The sequence below is a fragment of the Maylandia zebra genome, linkage group LG22 (assembly GCF_041146795.1).
Source record: "Maylandia zebra isolate NMK-2024a linkage group LG22, Mzebra_GT3a, whole genome shotgun sequence".
NCBI classification, from domain to species: Eukaryota; Metazoa; Chordata; class Actinopteri; order Cichliformes; family Cichlidae; genus Maylandia; species Maylandia zebra.
Genome location: NC_135187.1, coordinates 7,388,383 through 7,405,590, shown reverse-complemented (window position 1 = coordinate 7,405,590; position 17,208 = coordinate 7,388,383). Strand labels below are relative to the sequence as shown.

The 17,208-nt window shown below is 41.0% G+C and overlaps 1 protein-coding gene across 1 annotated transcript in view; it reads right to left on the bottom strand.

The window, feature by feature from the left end:
• The window catches only part of erf (Ets2 repressor factor), a 44,849-nt gene extending 33,417 nt beyond the window's left edge, over nt 1-11,432 (bottom strand). The window contains exon 1 of the mRNA XM_004572653.6: nt 10,673-11,432. Within this exon, the coding sequence (XP_004572710.1) occupies nt 10,673-10,694 (22 nt within the window). The 5' untranslated portion in view covers nt 10,695-11,432. The remainder of the gene's footprint in view (nt 1-10,672) is intronic.
• Between the last annotated feature and the right edge of the window lie 5,776 nt (nt 11,433-17,208).

Sequence of the window (17,208 nt, the reverse complement as noted above, 5' to 3'; positions counted from 1 at the left end):
CATGATCAGGGTACTTCTTGGCTTAAAATGGGGCTTCGGGGGTGTCTACACACAAAAGTTTAATGGTCTGAACACAGCTATGACAAAGAGTCTCAGCTCTTAACACAAGACTGTGCAATGTGCTGCTAATACTATAAAATGCACTTTAAAACAGAGAAACAGAGCTGCATGTAGAAGGCTGTCTTTCTTGCAAATTCTACCATTTTTGCTCAGTTTTCTAAATTTCTTCAAATGTCTGCAAAAAAACCTGTGAATGCAAACATACTAGTGATGCATTCAGGGGTGGTCAGAAACTTAAAGAGACCACATTTGCTGAGCGGTGTGAGTAAGAAGTGTCCCTTTCTTGAGGTCTTGAATAGTTGATTTGTGGGTGTGCCAAACCTCTGAGGTTAGAGCCATGCACAGCTGTTTGAATCAATGTCTGGCTCCTCTGTAATGACCTCAGCAAAGCACCACACAAGAACTCGGGAGTTTTGGAGGTGTTTTTAATAAACATATCCAACAAGCCCGGTTTGTAGGATTAGCACTGGGAAAAGTACCAGGGTTTATATTTGTGAGAATATGAATAAGATTAGTACTGAAGCTGTATAGGTCACACTGTAAATCAGGCAGTGTGGGATAAGGAGAAAAAAAAAATCAGGTGCTATACCAGCAGGGGCAGGGGGCAGGAAAAGTCTGGCCTGCATCAACCCAAAGTCCAAACACCACAAAACCAGATGGAGCTCTTTCCTCACTGCAACCTGTTGCAGAGTTTTTCCCTCGGTGGCTCTTAAGGTGGTCTGAAAAAGTGTCTCATTTGCTTTACATCATTTGACAACTGCTTTATAAATTAGCACTGATTCTTTTCTCTTTTTTTCCTTACTCTAGACTTTCCGCTGGCACCACAGCTCCTTTCCAGTGAATGCCACTGCTGGATTTAATACATGTCAATGCTCCCACTTTATTGTAAAATAATAGATGTTGCCACCCACTGTAGGTCACTCTAATTGCTTGAACATAACCTGCCAAGCTACCTCTAACCATGCTTCTTTGTTAAAACAGACTCCCTAAAAAACAGATGGCATCTGGTGGACATTTTTGCTCCAACACCAACTTGGTTGTAACTATTTTACTGGCACCGGTAATGCTGGCAGTATTATACAGAGCTATACAGGACCACACCTAGTCTGTCCCCTTTGTGCAGTGTGCAGAAAGCAGACCTACCTCTATCCCTCTGGCCATAAATGACATCAAACCAGCCAGGGAAGCCTCCCATTCCTCTCATTCTCCACGAACCACAGATGATAGCCATAACACACGGCATGACTCTCCACACCTCTTTAAGTCGAAATGACTCCAGCCAAAACAGCCACTGACAAAACACATCCCTACCTCCTCACCTTCTGTCTTTCTCAGTCTCCAAAAAAGCTTCAAGGGAAAATGATTTGTCTGCACTTATATAGATAAATAGTCATATCACTGCTATAAATATATAAAAGATATCAGCTTTTCATTTGGTAACTAGTTGCAAATACTGATTAGCTTCTAAAATGACCTATTTTAGCAATGGCACAGCTGATTCACATTGGTTTAAAATAGTTGGCGTAGAAACATTAAAAAAAATTAAATTACTGAACTGTGGAAATTTAAACGTTAAATATGAGAAGCCTAATTATGGAATAATGACCCACACACCGAAACAAAATCAAACTATATAAAATGCCAAAAGAATTATATGCATGTTTTCAAGTTTATGCAAAAGAGATTCACGGGCGTGTGTGAGAACATGAGTGAAGCCGGAAAGCTTGTATCCTGTCAGGTGCTCCAGCGATAGCTGTCCTGCTACAAAACTCTTTCTTATCTGCTCGGTGAAGTGAATCGTTGGTTCCACTTGACCTGCTTCGTCTTTTCATCTGCCCCACTGGGGGTCAGCTGTCAAGGAGGCAACACAAACTCACTCGATCATAAATGCTTACGGTTACTGAGGCTGACTGAGAGATGAGCGCATTCTTTTGAGCAACATGTGATACTATCTGTACAAATGTGCACTGATAAATCAGGAGACTCATGCACCATGTCTAAATCAGGTTAGTGATGAAAGCTCCATAACTCACTGAATGAGACTGTTTTTGGTGGAAGCAGGAGACACATGAAAGCAAAAGGTGTAGCCATGCTTTTTTTTTTCTCCTCAGTCAGTTCCTCACTTTGTGGATGGTCTCAACTCCACTATATTGAACAGCAGGCATCTGCTCTGAAGCCTTGATGAGCTTTGTGTAGTAACAGATGAGCCAGGTTCTGGTTAGATAGACTTTCTAGGTTGCAGCGGATCTCCAGAGAAGACCTAGCACTGCCGCCACATGATGGTCTGTTAGGTGGAGTTAGAGTCCCTCTGACCGACGGCAGGACTACAATATCTTGAGAATAGTTAAACGATATCAAAGATTTCCACAACAGTGACATCATCTCTTTCCCAGTGAAGGGGGGGAAAAAAAAAAAAAAAAAAAAAAAAAGTCAAAAAACATCAGTTCATCCAGTGGCTACTGGAGGTCGACTCCCAACGTGAATCAATCCCCACAGATCCACATTTTGAAATGTTGAACTTTTCACTATTCAAGCATGTTTACAACCTTCTACAAAAGAGTTTTGGTCTGGATGGATAGTTGATAGCTCATAACTCAACCCTTTCTTCAACATATTATTCTTTCTGACTTAAAAATATATATCTGGAGCCAAAATTCGAACACTGAGGATTTATAATGTAGAGTTCAAAACCAGCGGGTGATGTGGTGGGTGTTAAGTTAATAAACCAATTAAAGCTAGTCTGTGGCAATCACTGACTGAAATTCTGATATTAATATTAATTGGACAACACTTCAGTGTTTTTCTAAGGTTACAATTTCACATGAAGCTTAAAACTGTCAAGAAAAATAATTGGTGGAGCGCTCCATTTTACAATTCCCTGCAACCACTGAACATGCTGTGGCGTCACCTCAAGATATTTTTAATATAACAACAGCATCTGACAAGCTAAAAACAAGTCAGCCAAATAAAATTTCAACATATATGTCAGATAGTAGCATCAGCCTCTCCATCACAGAACAGAAGGGTCTTTCAAATCACACCAGTTTAAAAAGGTTAAAAAACAAAACAAAAAAACAAACAAACAAAAAACCGCACACATTGAGGAAGAAATGTATCACTGAAGAGAAGAGAACAATTTCTTCTCCGTCAGTAGCCTCAATAAAACATAATACAGAACAGCCCCGGAGGTGCAACAATAATTTATTCATCTCCACAGGAAATGTGTTTGGTTGATTGTTATAGCTTTCCTGCCAGCATGTACAGCCCACAGCTGCACTTTACAAGTTCAAGCACTGAACTACAGGTGCTGTTAGAAATCGCATGGGAACTGTGGGAGATCATTACCTGCAGGAGGAGGAATCAAAGGAGGTCCACATGAAGTTTAAAAAAAGAATGAAAATTATCAGTGTTTATTTTAAAAAAAGTCACCTTTATAGCGCAACATTACAAATTGTTGATTCCTAAATGGCTTCACAGTACAAGAGAATAGATAAGGCTTTTAGACGATAAAGCTGTTACACAACAACCATCACCGAGCCCTTAGGCAAAGCAATTAAAAACCTCCTAAAACTTTAAGCCTGGTTGCTGAGATACAAAAAAAAAAAAAATCTATAAGAATATGCAGACCAATATATTGATTGATGTTGTTTTGTCTGTTTTCTCTCATGTATACATCCGTAATCAAAAAAATGATCGATACAGCCACAATTTATTCACCACTCAGGGCTGGAATTTCGTTTTGGGATTGCAGCTACTGCACAAAATTTAATCGAACCCTGCATTTACGATGAAGTAAATTCTCACAATTACAGAGATCTCATAACGTTCTGACCAAAGTTTGCACCAGCAGTGCTGCAGGGGTGGACTGACACCTGACCTGGATGACACCTGGCATGCTTTTTCTGTGAGGCTCTCTGCTGTATCAGAAATTCTCGCTCTCATACAGAGACAAGCTTCAAAGATGTGCACTTGGAGGGATACTAGCTAAAAATGTAACTCTACTTTAACTATCAAGGAAAAAGAGCAGGTCCACAGATAAGTGACAGGTAACATTACCATCATTAAGGCAAGATAAGTCCAAAGACAAGTTTAAGGCTCGAATGCATTTGCAGTTTAAACTTAAAATGCTTAAATGAGCTGCTTGATTTGTAAAATATAGGACAGGAAAACAAACAGTGCAACCATGGAGACAAGAGGAAAAAAATCCACTAAAGCAAAGACAGAAACAGCAGAAAGTACAGCAATGGCATAGTTAAACACAACCTGAGGTAATAGGACAATAAAAATTTATTTCAGGCATGGATGTCTGTCAACGCTCATCTCTCAGACTGTCAGGTTTTCCTGTGTTTGAGCGTTCTGTGTTTGTTTGGCCAGCATGTCCCAGCTCGAGCAACCTGTTGTCTATTATCTACGCTTTGTATGGGTCACTAAAGCCACTGTACATACACACCTCCAGGAAAAAAGGCCCGCCGTAACATCGAGAGATGATCACAGCAAAGCTGACCTGAGCTGCCTCTTGACAGCACACCAGAGAAATGTTGACGTCACTCTGCTGTGGTTTTTCCAGGGTCTGCTTGCCCAGGCTTGGCTCAGCAGTAATCAGGAATGTGATCAGGTCGACTCAAGGGGCGACCCGATCACTCACAGCAACCACATAATGGGAGGAAAATGAGAGAAAGGTACATCCTGTCACACCAGTATTTATGTTTTGGGGGTTTTTTTTGTAATGCCATTTCTCTCCAAAACATATTCTGCTTTTATTTAGTATCCACAGGAGAGACTGGCATCCAGTTTATTGCCCGATATCAGTCACACAAGAGCAAGTCAGGCAGAAATCACTTGCAATTATTTAACAGTGAAATTAATTGAACTCTAATATTAAAATGATTGTAAAGCCCATGTCACTGTGTGTTTATTCTGAGAGGGGCAAAAAAACAAAAAGGCCCCAGTTTGCTGTGGCCTTGTGATCCTTGGGAAGCTTGCACAGGAAACATAGGGGAGATGGACAGAGAGCTGAAGCAAAGAGCCAGCTGACACTTCCTTCACACGCTGCCATAAGTGAGAGACGCTTGGTGATCCAAGGACTAATGCAACTGTAGGCAACTGTTAAAAATCCTTCCACAGGTTCACCCACGTAAAACCATGTGCCTTACTTCTTTCAGCTGAAGCACACTGCAGTGGACGAGGAGTAAGTGACAGAAATCTCATTCACTGAGATTTTTTTTCCTTTCTTAAAAACGGTGACAAAGACGTCTGAAAGTTGGCTGTAATTTAGTTAATTAAAGCACCAATGGTGCCTCTACCACAACATTAAATCATTCAAATGCTAAGAACACATCATAGATGGTCTGATTTCTTACAGTTAAGCAGTAACATGAGTCTTTGACAGGTCAACAGAGTGAATCTCAGAGCTACAGACTCAGTTGTTTTTTAAAAGGTAAAAAAGTATTTGGATTTTTTACTATATGCTCTTGCAAACGTTTCACCATAGAAGCATTCAAGTTTATGACCCTGTCTGTCAAAATGACATACAATGTCTAGCGCGGCCTCTGACAAATCCCGCAGAGACAGGGCGTCTTAAGACTCAAAGTGCACCACGGCGTCGCTATACATCAGCAGCCAGCTCCTCTTTTCAAACTTTCCCCGAGACAAACAACTGAGCCTCAACTTGTAGTGCAATTGTGCTGCCAGTAATTGTGCTGGTGCCAACAGTATAATTCAGTATAATGGTGAGACAGTAACACGACAGAGTCCTTCCCAAAGGAAACTAATGGCATCATTTTTTTAAAAGCAAAATGAGCCTGTGGTTCATTAGCTCCGGTCTAACCAGTGTTATTGGAGCTATTTCAATCTGCATAAAAAATGTCTAAGTCGTTCTTCCTGTAATTACAACGAGCTGAGTCAACTGCCCACAACCAAATGGTCTTCCTCAAGGGCAATTTGGACACGCTGGTAAAAGTCAAACACTCACTTTGTTGTGACCACATTAATGTCAGGTACGGCCGCAGAGTGACAGACATGTGGGCACATATACACACACATTAACACACACACACAAACACAAATACACTCAGTCATAAACAGAAGCCCTGCCCTTACCAGACTTAACACCAGCTAATTGCTCATGTATGGCTCCTTTCACTACACATATACACATAAGAGTGTGCAACAAAGCGTGCTGGCCTGCTGGTCCTCGCTGTCTACAGCTGTGACGTCTCAAATGTGGCGTGTTGTTGATATAACGAGTAACACAAGCGGAAAATTGGAGCTGGTGCTGGTGGGGCCAGACTTCAGACTTCCTGATAGGAAGAGAGTGGAGGTTGGCCCATGTATACATTTATATATAGATCATGGCTCCCATCTGGGGCCTTTAATATTGGCATGGGGCTCCTTCATTGGTACAGAAGTGTGCTAGAATGATGCTGTACCGCTTACTCCCCACTCAAGATGAAGAAATAATAGTGATCTGGTTAAAATTCAATCATCAGTGAATCATATTTCATGCAAGAAAACCAATAAAGCAAAATTCAAAAGGCAAAGCTGTCATACTGACATTTAAAGCGCTTTGACTTATTAAGCACACCAGCTAACTAACACATCAAGAAAACGTTCTACCCTGAAAGTTACCAGCACCTTTAAATGACTCAGTGAATTTGAGACAATTTCTCAAGAACTTGGAGATTTATTAGATAATATTAAAACATCCTTTTCCACTAGTACTTACTCGCATCTGAGGTGATCCGAAAACGTGACGTCAACAGACTAGTCATGAGAGAATCTCCACCACAAAATTCAAAACCGCCATTTCTGAAACCCAGCAATGAGCGAAAAGGATTACAAACAAGCAACACTGTCGTCGCCGAGTCTGACAAAATGCCTTAGACCAAGCAAAAGGTATACCATTGCCTCAATGTCCTCCATTGTTGTTTTGTTCATGTCACATACAAATGGCGCTATGGGACTTCTGGACGCATGCTATAATGACCCCACGTATGTTGGGTGGTACTCGATCGTACTGGAAAATTAGTAGAGTTGGACCAAGCCGATCAAAGTAGGCACTAATGGAAAAGGGCTGTACGCGTAAATACAAGGGAGGAAGAATGTAGGTAGAGCACTGAGAAGTGAACGATTAAAAAAATCAAAATCACTTTTCCATGACTTCAATGGAAAACATCATGACAGACATGAAACAAGAGTTTCTAGACTTGAGGGAAAAAAGGATGGGCTAAAAAATGCTCTGCTGTTTTTAAAGTCCTGTAAAGTCCTGAAGATTGGTTTTTATATATAACAAGTGCTTTGTAGACAAAGTGTTCTTATTGTTTTGTTTCATGCAGGTAAAAACTATTTCCAATACCAAGAATGTAATTTTTAAGTAAAAAAAAAAAATAGACAACAAAGTTCAGGCTTTCTGTGATAAAAGTCATGATAACCCTAAAGGCTGACACACAGCAACGGGGAGAACGCATACAAACTGAAGCTCATAGACTTTATTTACAGGTATGTCTAGGTTCTTCAGACAGGAAACAACTGTATAGGTGTGCTCTGGTACTTAAACCCATTGTACTACACCCTCTTCCCTCACAAAAAAGAGGCCTTTAGACTAAAATGACCTACATCATATAACAATGCAAACGCTACAGACAGTGTCATTTAAACCCATGATTCCCCAGCTTTACTCCAATCCCTAGAAACTAAAGGAAGTCAGCATGAATCAGACCATAAATGCCGAAGAGCAGGAACAACTTAAAAACAAGTCCAACAACCAGTGTGAACTCCTTTAAGCTGTTTGCAATCTTATCAGCAGAGCCAAATTAATAAATCATTCAGAAAACAGACAAAGGTAGCTATCTTTTTGCTGAATGGTTCAAACAGTCGTTGGTCCACTTCTTTTGAAATAAAAGGAAATGCAATGTAGCTTCGGCAATCTGATCCTCTGGATAATTAAAGTCTTTAGAGAGGGCTACAATGTTCAGACATCTGAAATAGGCCACATGTGCTGCTCTAAAAATAAAGTGGTCACTGTTTAAGACTTTTAATTTCAGCACCAAAAAATACATTTCTTGCACCTGTTGAGCATTTTGTGCAGTGGACTGGCTGCTCATTGTGATTACATAAACTTATTTCAGCACGATGTTCAGATCCATATAGCTAAAGAGCACCCACTGGGAAAAAATGTTCACGTTATTCATAACTCTGTGATCCAAGAGTTATCTGGGGGAACAAAGAGATCTGAAAGTCGTATTTCTAATTATGATGTTGTGTTGTGGTGAGGCATTCCCCACTCAAACATCTATTATGGGAGCTGGATCCACGCCTGCCCTCGATTACCACAAAGCACTTTTGACTAAACTGAGTTTAAGAGCACCTAAATGCACAATGGAAGAAAATCATAACCTGTGAATGGAAAATCATAATAATCTCGCTGAAACTAAACATGTCGAAGAAAAATGAAAGGAATTTCAAATAGCAGGGCCTGAGATTTCTGGGTTAAACTCCATTTAAAGTCCCAGCAAAGGTGTTAACCGCACCGGATCAAATTCTCACGTGTCAGAGGGTCAGACAGGTTTACTTTCAAAGTGCCCTGCAGGAAACACAGAGCACATTAAACTAAACAATGACACAAAAATATGCAGCACTAACCAGGACAGTTAAAATATCTCAGCTAACAATCACCTCATTCCTATGTAGGGTGACCAGGTGTCCCACTTTAAAAATAAGTAAAAAAATAATGTCCTCTCAATCCCACACATTAAAACAATGTCCCACACAGCATTGATATTTTAGTTTACGTAATATCATGTGCACCTGGGGAATTCGCTGGTATAAGCGATCTTATCTCTTATGAGATTGACGTTTTGTGAAGGATCCCTAACAAATAAAGACTAAAACTAGACTGAAATGTGTGGCTGAAAGAGTTGCGTGGTCTAGATATGCAACAATCCAATATATCGGCCCAATCCTAACTGACGACGCTAGATTGGTCACTGGAAGCAACTTCCTGATCTGCAGGCTGACCTATTCATTTCAGTTTTGTTTTGTGATGAGAAATTTGAAGAGACATTTCTTAATGCCAAACCTGTTACCAGCAATGTTTTTTGTGTTGTTTCTTTACTTAGACTTATCAGATCACCCTCACACACATTCTCTCTGCCCCACATTTACGGTGTCTGGATCTGGTCACCCTTATCAGTTGCACCCTTAGTTAAGTTCCCAATCCAATTATGTAGTCACTCCACATTCCTCTTCAAGCTTTGATGTAGTGATAAGTAGAAATGTGGGCTGGCTTCGGCTTAAAACAATCAAAACACCTGGTTAGTAGTTTGCATTTCATCACTTCCTTGACGTTAAAGTTTGGTCAAAGCTCGGTAAGCTTTGGATTTTAAATGGCTCTACACAGAAATTCCCCATCTCAATTTCAGTGGCGTCAAACACATTTCAATTCAAAGTTGCTTTATTTTCTCAGCACTGCTCTGTCGGAGCAAGATGGGTCATAACATGTGGCCCAGCAAAAGGGCTCAATTTGGCCCACTGTAGAGTGTGAAAATTCACTGTTATTCTTTGTGTGGTCATGCCCACACTAACCACACAGGAGTGAAAGTGTGTAGAAAGTATTTCTAAATGTAGACCAACTGTTTGAATCATATATATATCTCGACATTGTTACTTAATTCGAACTACGTGCGATTTGTTTTCTGTTTCCATTGTGATGTGATGTTTTTCCTTTGTTATAGATAACCCAGAAAATTGATCAGAAATATGTTCTGTTAATTTTAGTTGTGTAGCAAGGGGTCTCTCTTTTTTCCCTCTGAAACCTCGACTGTGGTGAAGGTCAAGATGTCCATTTCTTACACATAAAAAGAGAAAAATCTGAAGGGGTGTTTCTTTAAAATATAGGTTACTATGCGGTATTACTGGTCTGGACCCGGAGATCAAACTGGGCTGCATGTGGCCCACCAACCACAACGAGGTGGTGTCTTTCCTCCACAACAATGCAGATAAACAAACTTATAATTACCGTTGGGAACCTCTTCCAGACTAGGTGCTGCATGAAAACTGTGGCTGCATCGCTATCAGTGCCAATGCATGCAGTGTTAATGACCCGTGTAGTCAAACTAACTCATTAAATTTGAAACTGGGTGCATTAACAAATTTCCCACGTGTGGGACTAATAAAGGTTATCTTATTGTGGCATCAACAATAAACCAAATGCAGAGCTCTTGTTACGGTGAACCTCGGCGCTGACCCCGACTCCTCACCACTGATCCGGAAAATTAGGCTAACTCTTACTGTAAATCTCTCATCTTCATTTTACCTTAAATGTTTTAAGTTTTCAAATAGCTCATTTGGGGATGGTTCGATCCTCTTAGACGTGTAAACATAACGGTCATGAGTGAGAGTCTTTCTGGGGTTATTAAAAACAATAACAAGAGGCTCGGATGGATTCTCTCTAGCGCCATAATTTTGTCACACTTTCCCTGGAGCGGAGAGTTTGTTAGCGTGCTAACCAGCCTTAGCCGCCGAGGCTAAGCCCTGTTGTTTTCATTTGAAGAACAGTAGCGGGTGATAAAAGTTTTTTATTACTATTATTAAGTGTGTTTGGGTGCTCACTCACCCGTGTCCGCCGGGGTTTTCATCTTTGTGGTCGTCTTCGGTGAGCCGCAGCCGCTTCGCTCACTTTCCCCGTCAACTTTTGAGTGTTTGTTGGCTAGCCCTTAGCAAAGTTAGCTAGCGAAGTTAGCAGCGACACCCCCACTCCTTCCTCCGGTGTTGTTCTCACAGGCGGCTTGTTAGAAGGAGCCTGCGCCGATTACGGGCTCCGCTTTCAACTTGAAAACCAGCCGCAAACTTCGCATGGAGTTTAGCGGTATAACGCGACACATCTACGCCTGCCCAGAAACTTTTGCGCCGGAGTATTTTCGTTCACTTGCGGGGGTTTTGGTGCGGAAAAGTTGCCCCGAGTCTCAGGAGGGGGGGAAATCCAGCCGCCAGGGTCTGAATGGCGCAGGTCAAAGTTTGGAGGAGCCGTGCTGCTCAGAGCTGGAGCAACGGAATGTGACGAGTCTAAATGTTCATCCCGTTTGTTGCAGCCATGTCGCATGGTCGATTCCTCCTCCTCACCATCATCATCACCCTCCTCATCCTCAGCAACTGTCCAACAGCGGTGCTTCAGAGGCGAACAAAAGTACCGACTCCTGTTCTTTCTCCTTCCCTCAGACTTTTTCCACTCACTCAGACACTTCGTGCTCTCTCTCTGCCCCCCTTCCTTTGGCGGGGTGTCGTGTTTCGCTCTGCTCCTGCCACACGGGGCCGCCCACGCTGACCCACGGAGGGAGGGAGAAACTGAACGCCTACTTTGTGCCGAAGATCGTCTATGTCTATGGAAGATTACCTTTTCCAGGAAAAGCTGCAAGGTGGGACGAGGCAAAAAAAAAAAAAAGTCTGCCTGCCAGGGGCGTTTCCATCGTTTTTTTTGTTTAAATGTGGTGGCACAAACTGGATCACGTTACTCACGTGCCATATAGCAACTGATGGACCATCAAAGTAGCACGGAAATAAACTTACGAGAATGATTTTTTCTTAAAAATTATATCCTGACACGAACATGACCCTCTGCAGTTGGTAGAATACAGCAATTTGTTTAATGAAAGGAGAAAAGAAGGAGGTCGACGGCAGAGAGCGAGGGCAGAAGGAGACAGCAATAGATGGGTGTGTGAGGACACTTAGATAAAACATAAAACTGTTCTTATATAAACCATCATGCTATCACTTTGGCTGCTTCGTGTTCAAACTAACATCAGGTATTTTAACACCTACTGCTTTAACAACCGCTCATTGTAGTGAATTAGAACAGAAATATTCTGCTCTGAAGCACTTTTTACTATAAGCCTCATTCTAACCACAGCTTTTTCATTCAATGTTCACCTCGTCTAACTGTCTCACACACACCGATACACAGTTCAGGTTCAGAGGAACCAAGGGTCAACCCACTAACCTTCTCTACATCCTGAGGCACAGCCACTCTATATACAGGGGGGAATAAAATCATTTGATAGTATTTGATAGAAGTCTATTTGCATGTCATTGAGTGACTACCCAGCCAGAGGAGCTTGTTAAAGATCTGATGGCAGCTGGGAGCACAGTTGCAAAGAACACTATTGGTAATGAATGGGACCATGTACCAAAAAATCTTGGATGAGGATCTTCTCCCCTCATGGAGAACACTGAAGATGAGCTGTGGATGAGTCTTTCATCATGACAATGAGATATGTGTAAAGCTGGTAACAAACTACAAGAAACATCTTACTGCTGTGCTTGCCTACAAGGGTTTCCCCACTCATTCAAATCAAATCAAATATTCAAATCAGCATAAGTTTTTCAAAAAAATCCAATGTAGTGAGCTTTAATGTAATGTGAATAAAGCATTCCATAATATCTGTGATGTATGTATATACGTCAAGAGTTTAATCATCAGTCACATTTCAGAAGTGGTTGGTGCCACCCCACGACCCCCCTCTGTATACACCCCTGTGAATTATATGTAGCAAACACTTTAAAAGCATCTTAAAGGTGTGTACTGAATATTAGCATCACCAAAGTTGATAAAAAGTAAAACATGCTCTCAATTTAACCTTTGGCTCCTGAATAATGGTGACTTTCGACCTTTTGGTGAACAGTCTGTGTTGAGGGTGTGTGGGATCTTTGAGGATGGAGGCAGCTCTCCTCTGGACTCTGCGATGGTAGATGCTCTGCAGAGAGGGCAGCAGAGTCCTGACGATCTTCTCCGCAGCTGTTATCACTCACTGCAGGCGTTTGCGATCCATAGCACCAGTGCTGCTGTACCGTGCAGTGATGCAGCTAGTCAGTGTGCTCTCCACAGTGCAGCTGTAGAAGCTGCCGATGATCTTGGCTACTCAGTGCACAGAGTATTAATATAGCTCATATAGTGCAAAACATCCCACAATGCCCTGCAAAAAGTGACGTGCGCCCACTACACCACCCAGGCTTGATGCGCTGCTCTTAAGAAAAAGTGATGGACAGACGAGAGGAATGAGAGCGGTACATCATAACATAAACTGGCACAGCGTACGTTTTATGTATCAACAGAAAATATACGACACAGTGGATACAACATGCTGATTTTGATTCATCATTTTCACTTTAGTTTAGTTTCAGTCGGCTTCCAGTGTGGGTTTGCACCTTTCAGTTTACATTTATCATTTGAAAATGTCCAGTTTTAGATTTGTTTTTGTTATTTTAAACATTGGTTTTAACCTTTTTTAAAAATATTATAATTTGGGATTCGGGATGTTTATCATGTAAATATCCCAAATCCACATTTGCTGAATATTTTCTTTTAGTTAGTTTTGCCCCTTTACAAAATATTTCAGCGTGTTCTTTTTTTTTTTTTAGAAGTCTTGTTTTTATTTCCGTTTCAGTCATCTAAAATCATCTGCCACACCTAGTTTTTGTTTCAGTTTGGTTAATGATAACCTTGAGCTCATTTTATAGTCCATTACAAAGAATTATCTATACGGGTAGGACATTGTGAATAAGTCACTGATTTTAAACATTGTCCTTCTACAAGCAAGTCATACAACGGAGAAGTGATCATAAACACCTATTATTTGCAAAGTAATTTTGAAGATTTATCTAAACTAACTATAAATTGTCACCAGAGTGTAAAACCTGCATACAATCATATTCTTTGCATTAAAATGTGTACTGGTCTCTGTGTCACAATTGATAAGAGAACAAAACATCAGTTAAATCTGATCAAAAGTCTAAAAGTACCACCACCTATGTTATTACTGCATTTTCCATAGTTTTTAATTTAGGATTCTTAAATCCTGAGTCAAGAATCTTAAATCTTAGATTTATTTATGACGTCCCCTCCTTGTATCATCTCTGTTATAACTTTTAATCACTTCATGAACCGATCTTGAGTGACTTGTGTATTAGCTTATTATTTCTGAACTGTGTGTATGTTTGTTTAGGCCACAGTGACGTTTATTTATTTATTTTAATCACTTTTCATTTCATGTTGGTAGACAACCTGACAACATAATGCTCTATAGTTAAAAAAAAACCCCAAAAAACCAAAACATTTTTGGTTGTCTAGACCAAAATACAAAGTTTTGCTCTACAAGGGCCTGATAACCACTTATAAGGACATTATACTGCCACTATCCTATTGAATTTTAAAGCAAATATCCTCATATGGATCTCATTTTTCTTAGAAACAACAATCAGGAAAGAACAAACAAAACAAAACACAAAATTCTTTGTTTTTACATTTATCAGGTCCCAATCAGCCCAAATAGCAAATAAAAAAATAATTAAAAAAATGCATGCCATGAAAGAGTTCGGGTCTTAGGAGGTTAAATGTGTTTGATCAAGTACCTTAGACTGCATGTCAAACATGGATATGGCCACTGTAATGTCACCCATATTTCGATGACATCTTGCAGCCTTAGGCTGTAGCTTTCTACTTGATGATGATTGAGGCGTGGTTCTTAAAAACTGAGGGTCAGTATGTAAAGCAGCGACTTTTCACTCACAAGGTAACTCCAACATAAAACAGGCCCAGCTTTATCATCCCTTGTAACTCTAATGAGGCCGGATTTGACAAAATGTATTTAATTAAGACCTGCTGCTACATGCTGCCAACTCAACAGGAAAGCGTTTTCTGAGATCATAGAAATGAATGAATGCATTTAAATAAATAAGCCCAGAGGTCAATTACTTAGTCTTACATTCTTTTTACTATCAGAGGAGTCGCCCCCTGCAGACCTTTAGAAAGAATAATCAAAATAATCATCATTATTATTGTCATATCACATGCCATTGTTTCAACCATAAAGATCAGATGAAAAAAAATAGACTGATATTTCAGTGGGACAACGACACATGAAAAAAAAATGTATCTGAAACAACAAAACAAGGGAAAAAGTGCATGAACAATTATGTACGGTATACACACGACTCACTCTGACACGTTCCACTTTTTTTTTTTTACCCAGAGAAGGTAATTTGAGTATTTTTAGACTCACTATATCTAAATTAAAAAAAATATCTAGGCCCCCCAAAAATTGCTAAAACTACCAAACTTTAAATTCTGACTTTGCAAACAGGAATTAAAATGGGCTGAAATAATCCAGAACTGCATCCTGGCATCTTCATTTAATGAGCATTTAAACCAGATAAGCAGATTAATGCATATTACAAACAAATGAGTTAATTTCTTGTGCTGCCTGGTGCAGCGTGGATATGCTAAGTCATTAATAGGAAAATAATAACATCCCACAGTCTGCTTTCACTCTCAGCACATTTCTTTTCCCTTCTCATCCCTGTGGTGTGTTCACTGTGCAGATGTAAATAAAGTTACGATCGATGTAACTTCAGAAGCTAGCTGAGGATCAAGCATAAAAAAAAACAAAAAACATTTTTGTTAAGTGACAGATCATTTTAAAGGCAAATTCAGCAAATGTGATCAAACTGGCAGAGAAAAAAATGTTATTGTCTGACACTGAGAGCGGGAGAAAGATGCAAGAACGACAGGACGATGAGAGAAGATGCGAGAATCAGGAATGCTCAGCAAGTGAAATTTTATAGTCTGGAAATTTAAACTTTACACATAATATCCTCATTTATTTAATAAATTTTGAATCCAATACTGCATCTTTATTTCTGAGCAATTGTCTTCCCCACTCTACACTACTACTCCTGATCTTAGAGGTTCCCATTCACCCATCCATTTTCTGCTGCTTGTCCAGGTTGCAGGGGGGCAGCAGGCTAGGCAGAGAAGCTCAGACTTCCCTCTTCCCAGCCACCTCCTCCAGCTTATCTAGGGGAAAACCGTGGTGTTCCCAGGACAGCTGAGAGATATAATCTCTCCAGCATGTCCTGCGTCTGCCCCGGGGCCTCATCCCAGTAGGACATGCCTGGAACACCCCACTCAGGAGACGCCTAGGAGGGATCCTAGTCAGAAGCCCGAACCACCTCAGCTCTACTCTGAGTCCCCCCCAAATGACTGAACTCTTCACCCTTATCTCTAAGGGAGAAGCCAGCCACCCCTTGGGGAAAGCTAATTCTCGCTGATTGTATCTGTGAGCTCATTCTTTCGGTCAGACCTAGAGCTCACACATTGGCGACTGTAGGTCAGGACTCCCCAGCCTGCAAAATCACACATTCAAAGCTTTATAGTGGGAAACAAAGTTAAATCTAAAATATCTCATTAAAATAATGTATTACATACAACTATTTGAAATAAAACAACAGTAATATAGTAATATTAATGCTGGTACCCCCCCCTCAAGAGAATTTCAAATGCTCACACTTTGGTCCGCAGGCCGCATGTTTGACAGCGCATGTTTTTGTTTGTCCCAAAGCCCAAGGAGCCAAACATATTAAACTAGAAAGTGCATTTTCTGAAGAAACTGCGTTAAAAATGTGGCGTTTGAGTACCAAGAAAACAACCCGAAGACATTTTCGTCAGATATTCTCCATTTGCGCTTATGACGTATTTTAATGATGAATAAATATTTCTGTTTTAATGTAACTGCAATCAGAGATGAATCACAGAGGGAGATGACGGTGATGTGGAGTGAGTCATCGTGCTAATAGACGATCTTCTCAGAGGACCGCGGCTCATCGCTGCCCGGAGCTTCCGCCTCTGCCTCCAGTTTGTCGCCCCGCTCTCTCCCGGTTGGCGCGTCACGGCGTTGCTGTGGAGACCCATCACCGCCGCGGGTCATGAGAGGTTCCGTGTTTACCTGTAAACTGCGACAGCGAGGCAGCCAGGGAGCCGCCATCCGTTATTTATACACGCAGGGAAGGAAGGAAAGGGCCGAGCAACAGGCGCTCTTTTCGCCTCCCCGCGGGGATCTGGTGAGAAATTTACATAGATTGTAATTATAAGTGGACATCAACTGGAGCCCATCAGGCGCTTATTAGCATTATTTGCTCATACAGCCACACTTAACACACATCCACACACACTGTTCTCCCACACTCTTTTCTTCCTCTCTAATGAAGGGCCCTTCAGCACTTACATCGGCTCTGAGGAGGCAGCAGAGGGAGAGGGAGTTGAAAGAAAGGAGCAGTAATTACTCAAGAGCGTGAACTGGAGAGCAGGGAGCGGGTGGAAGG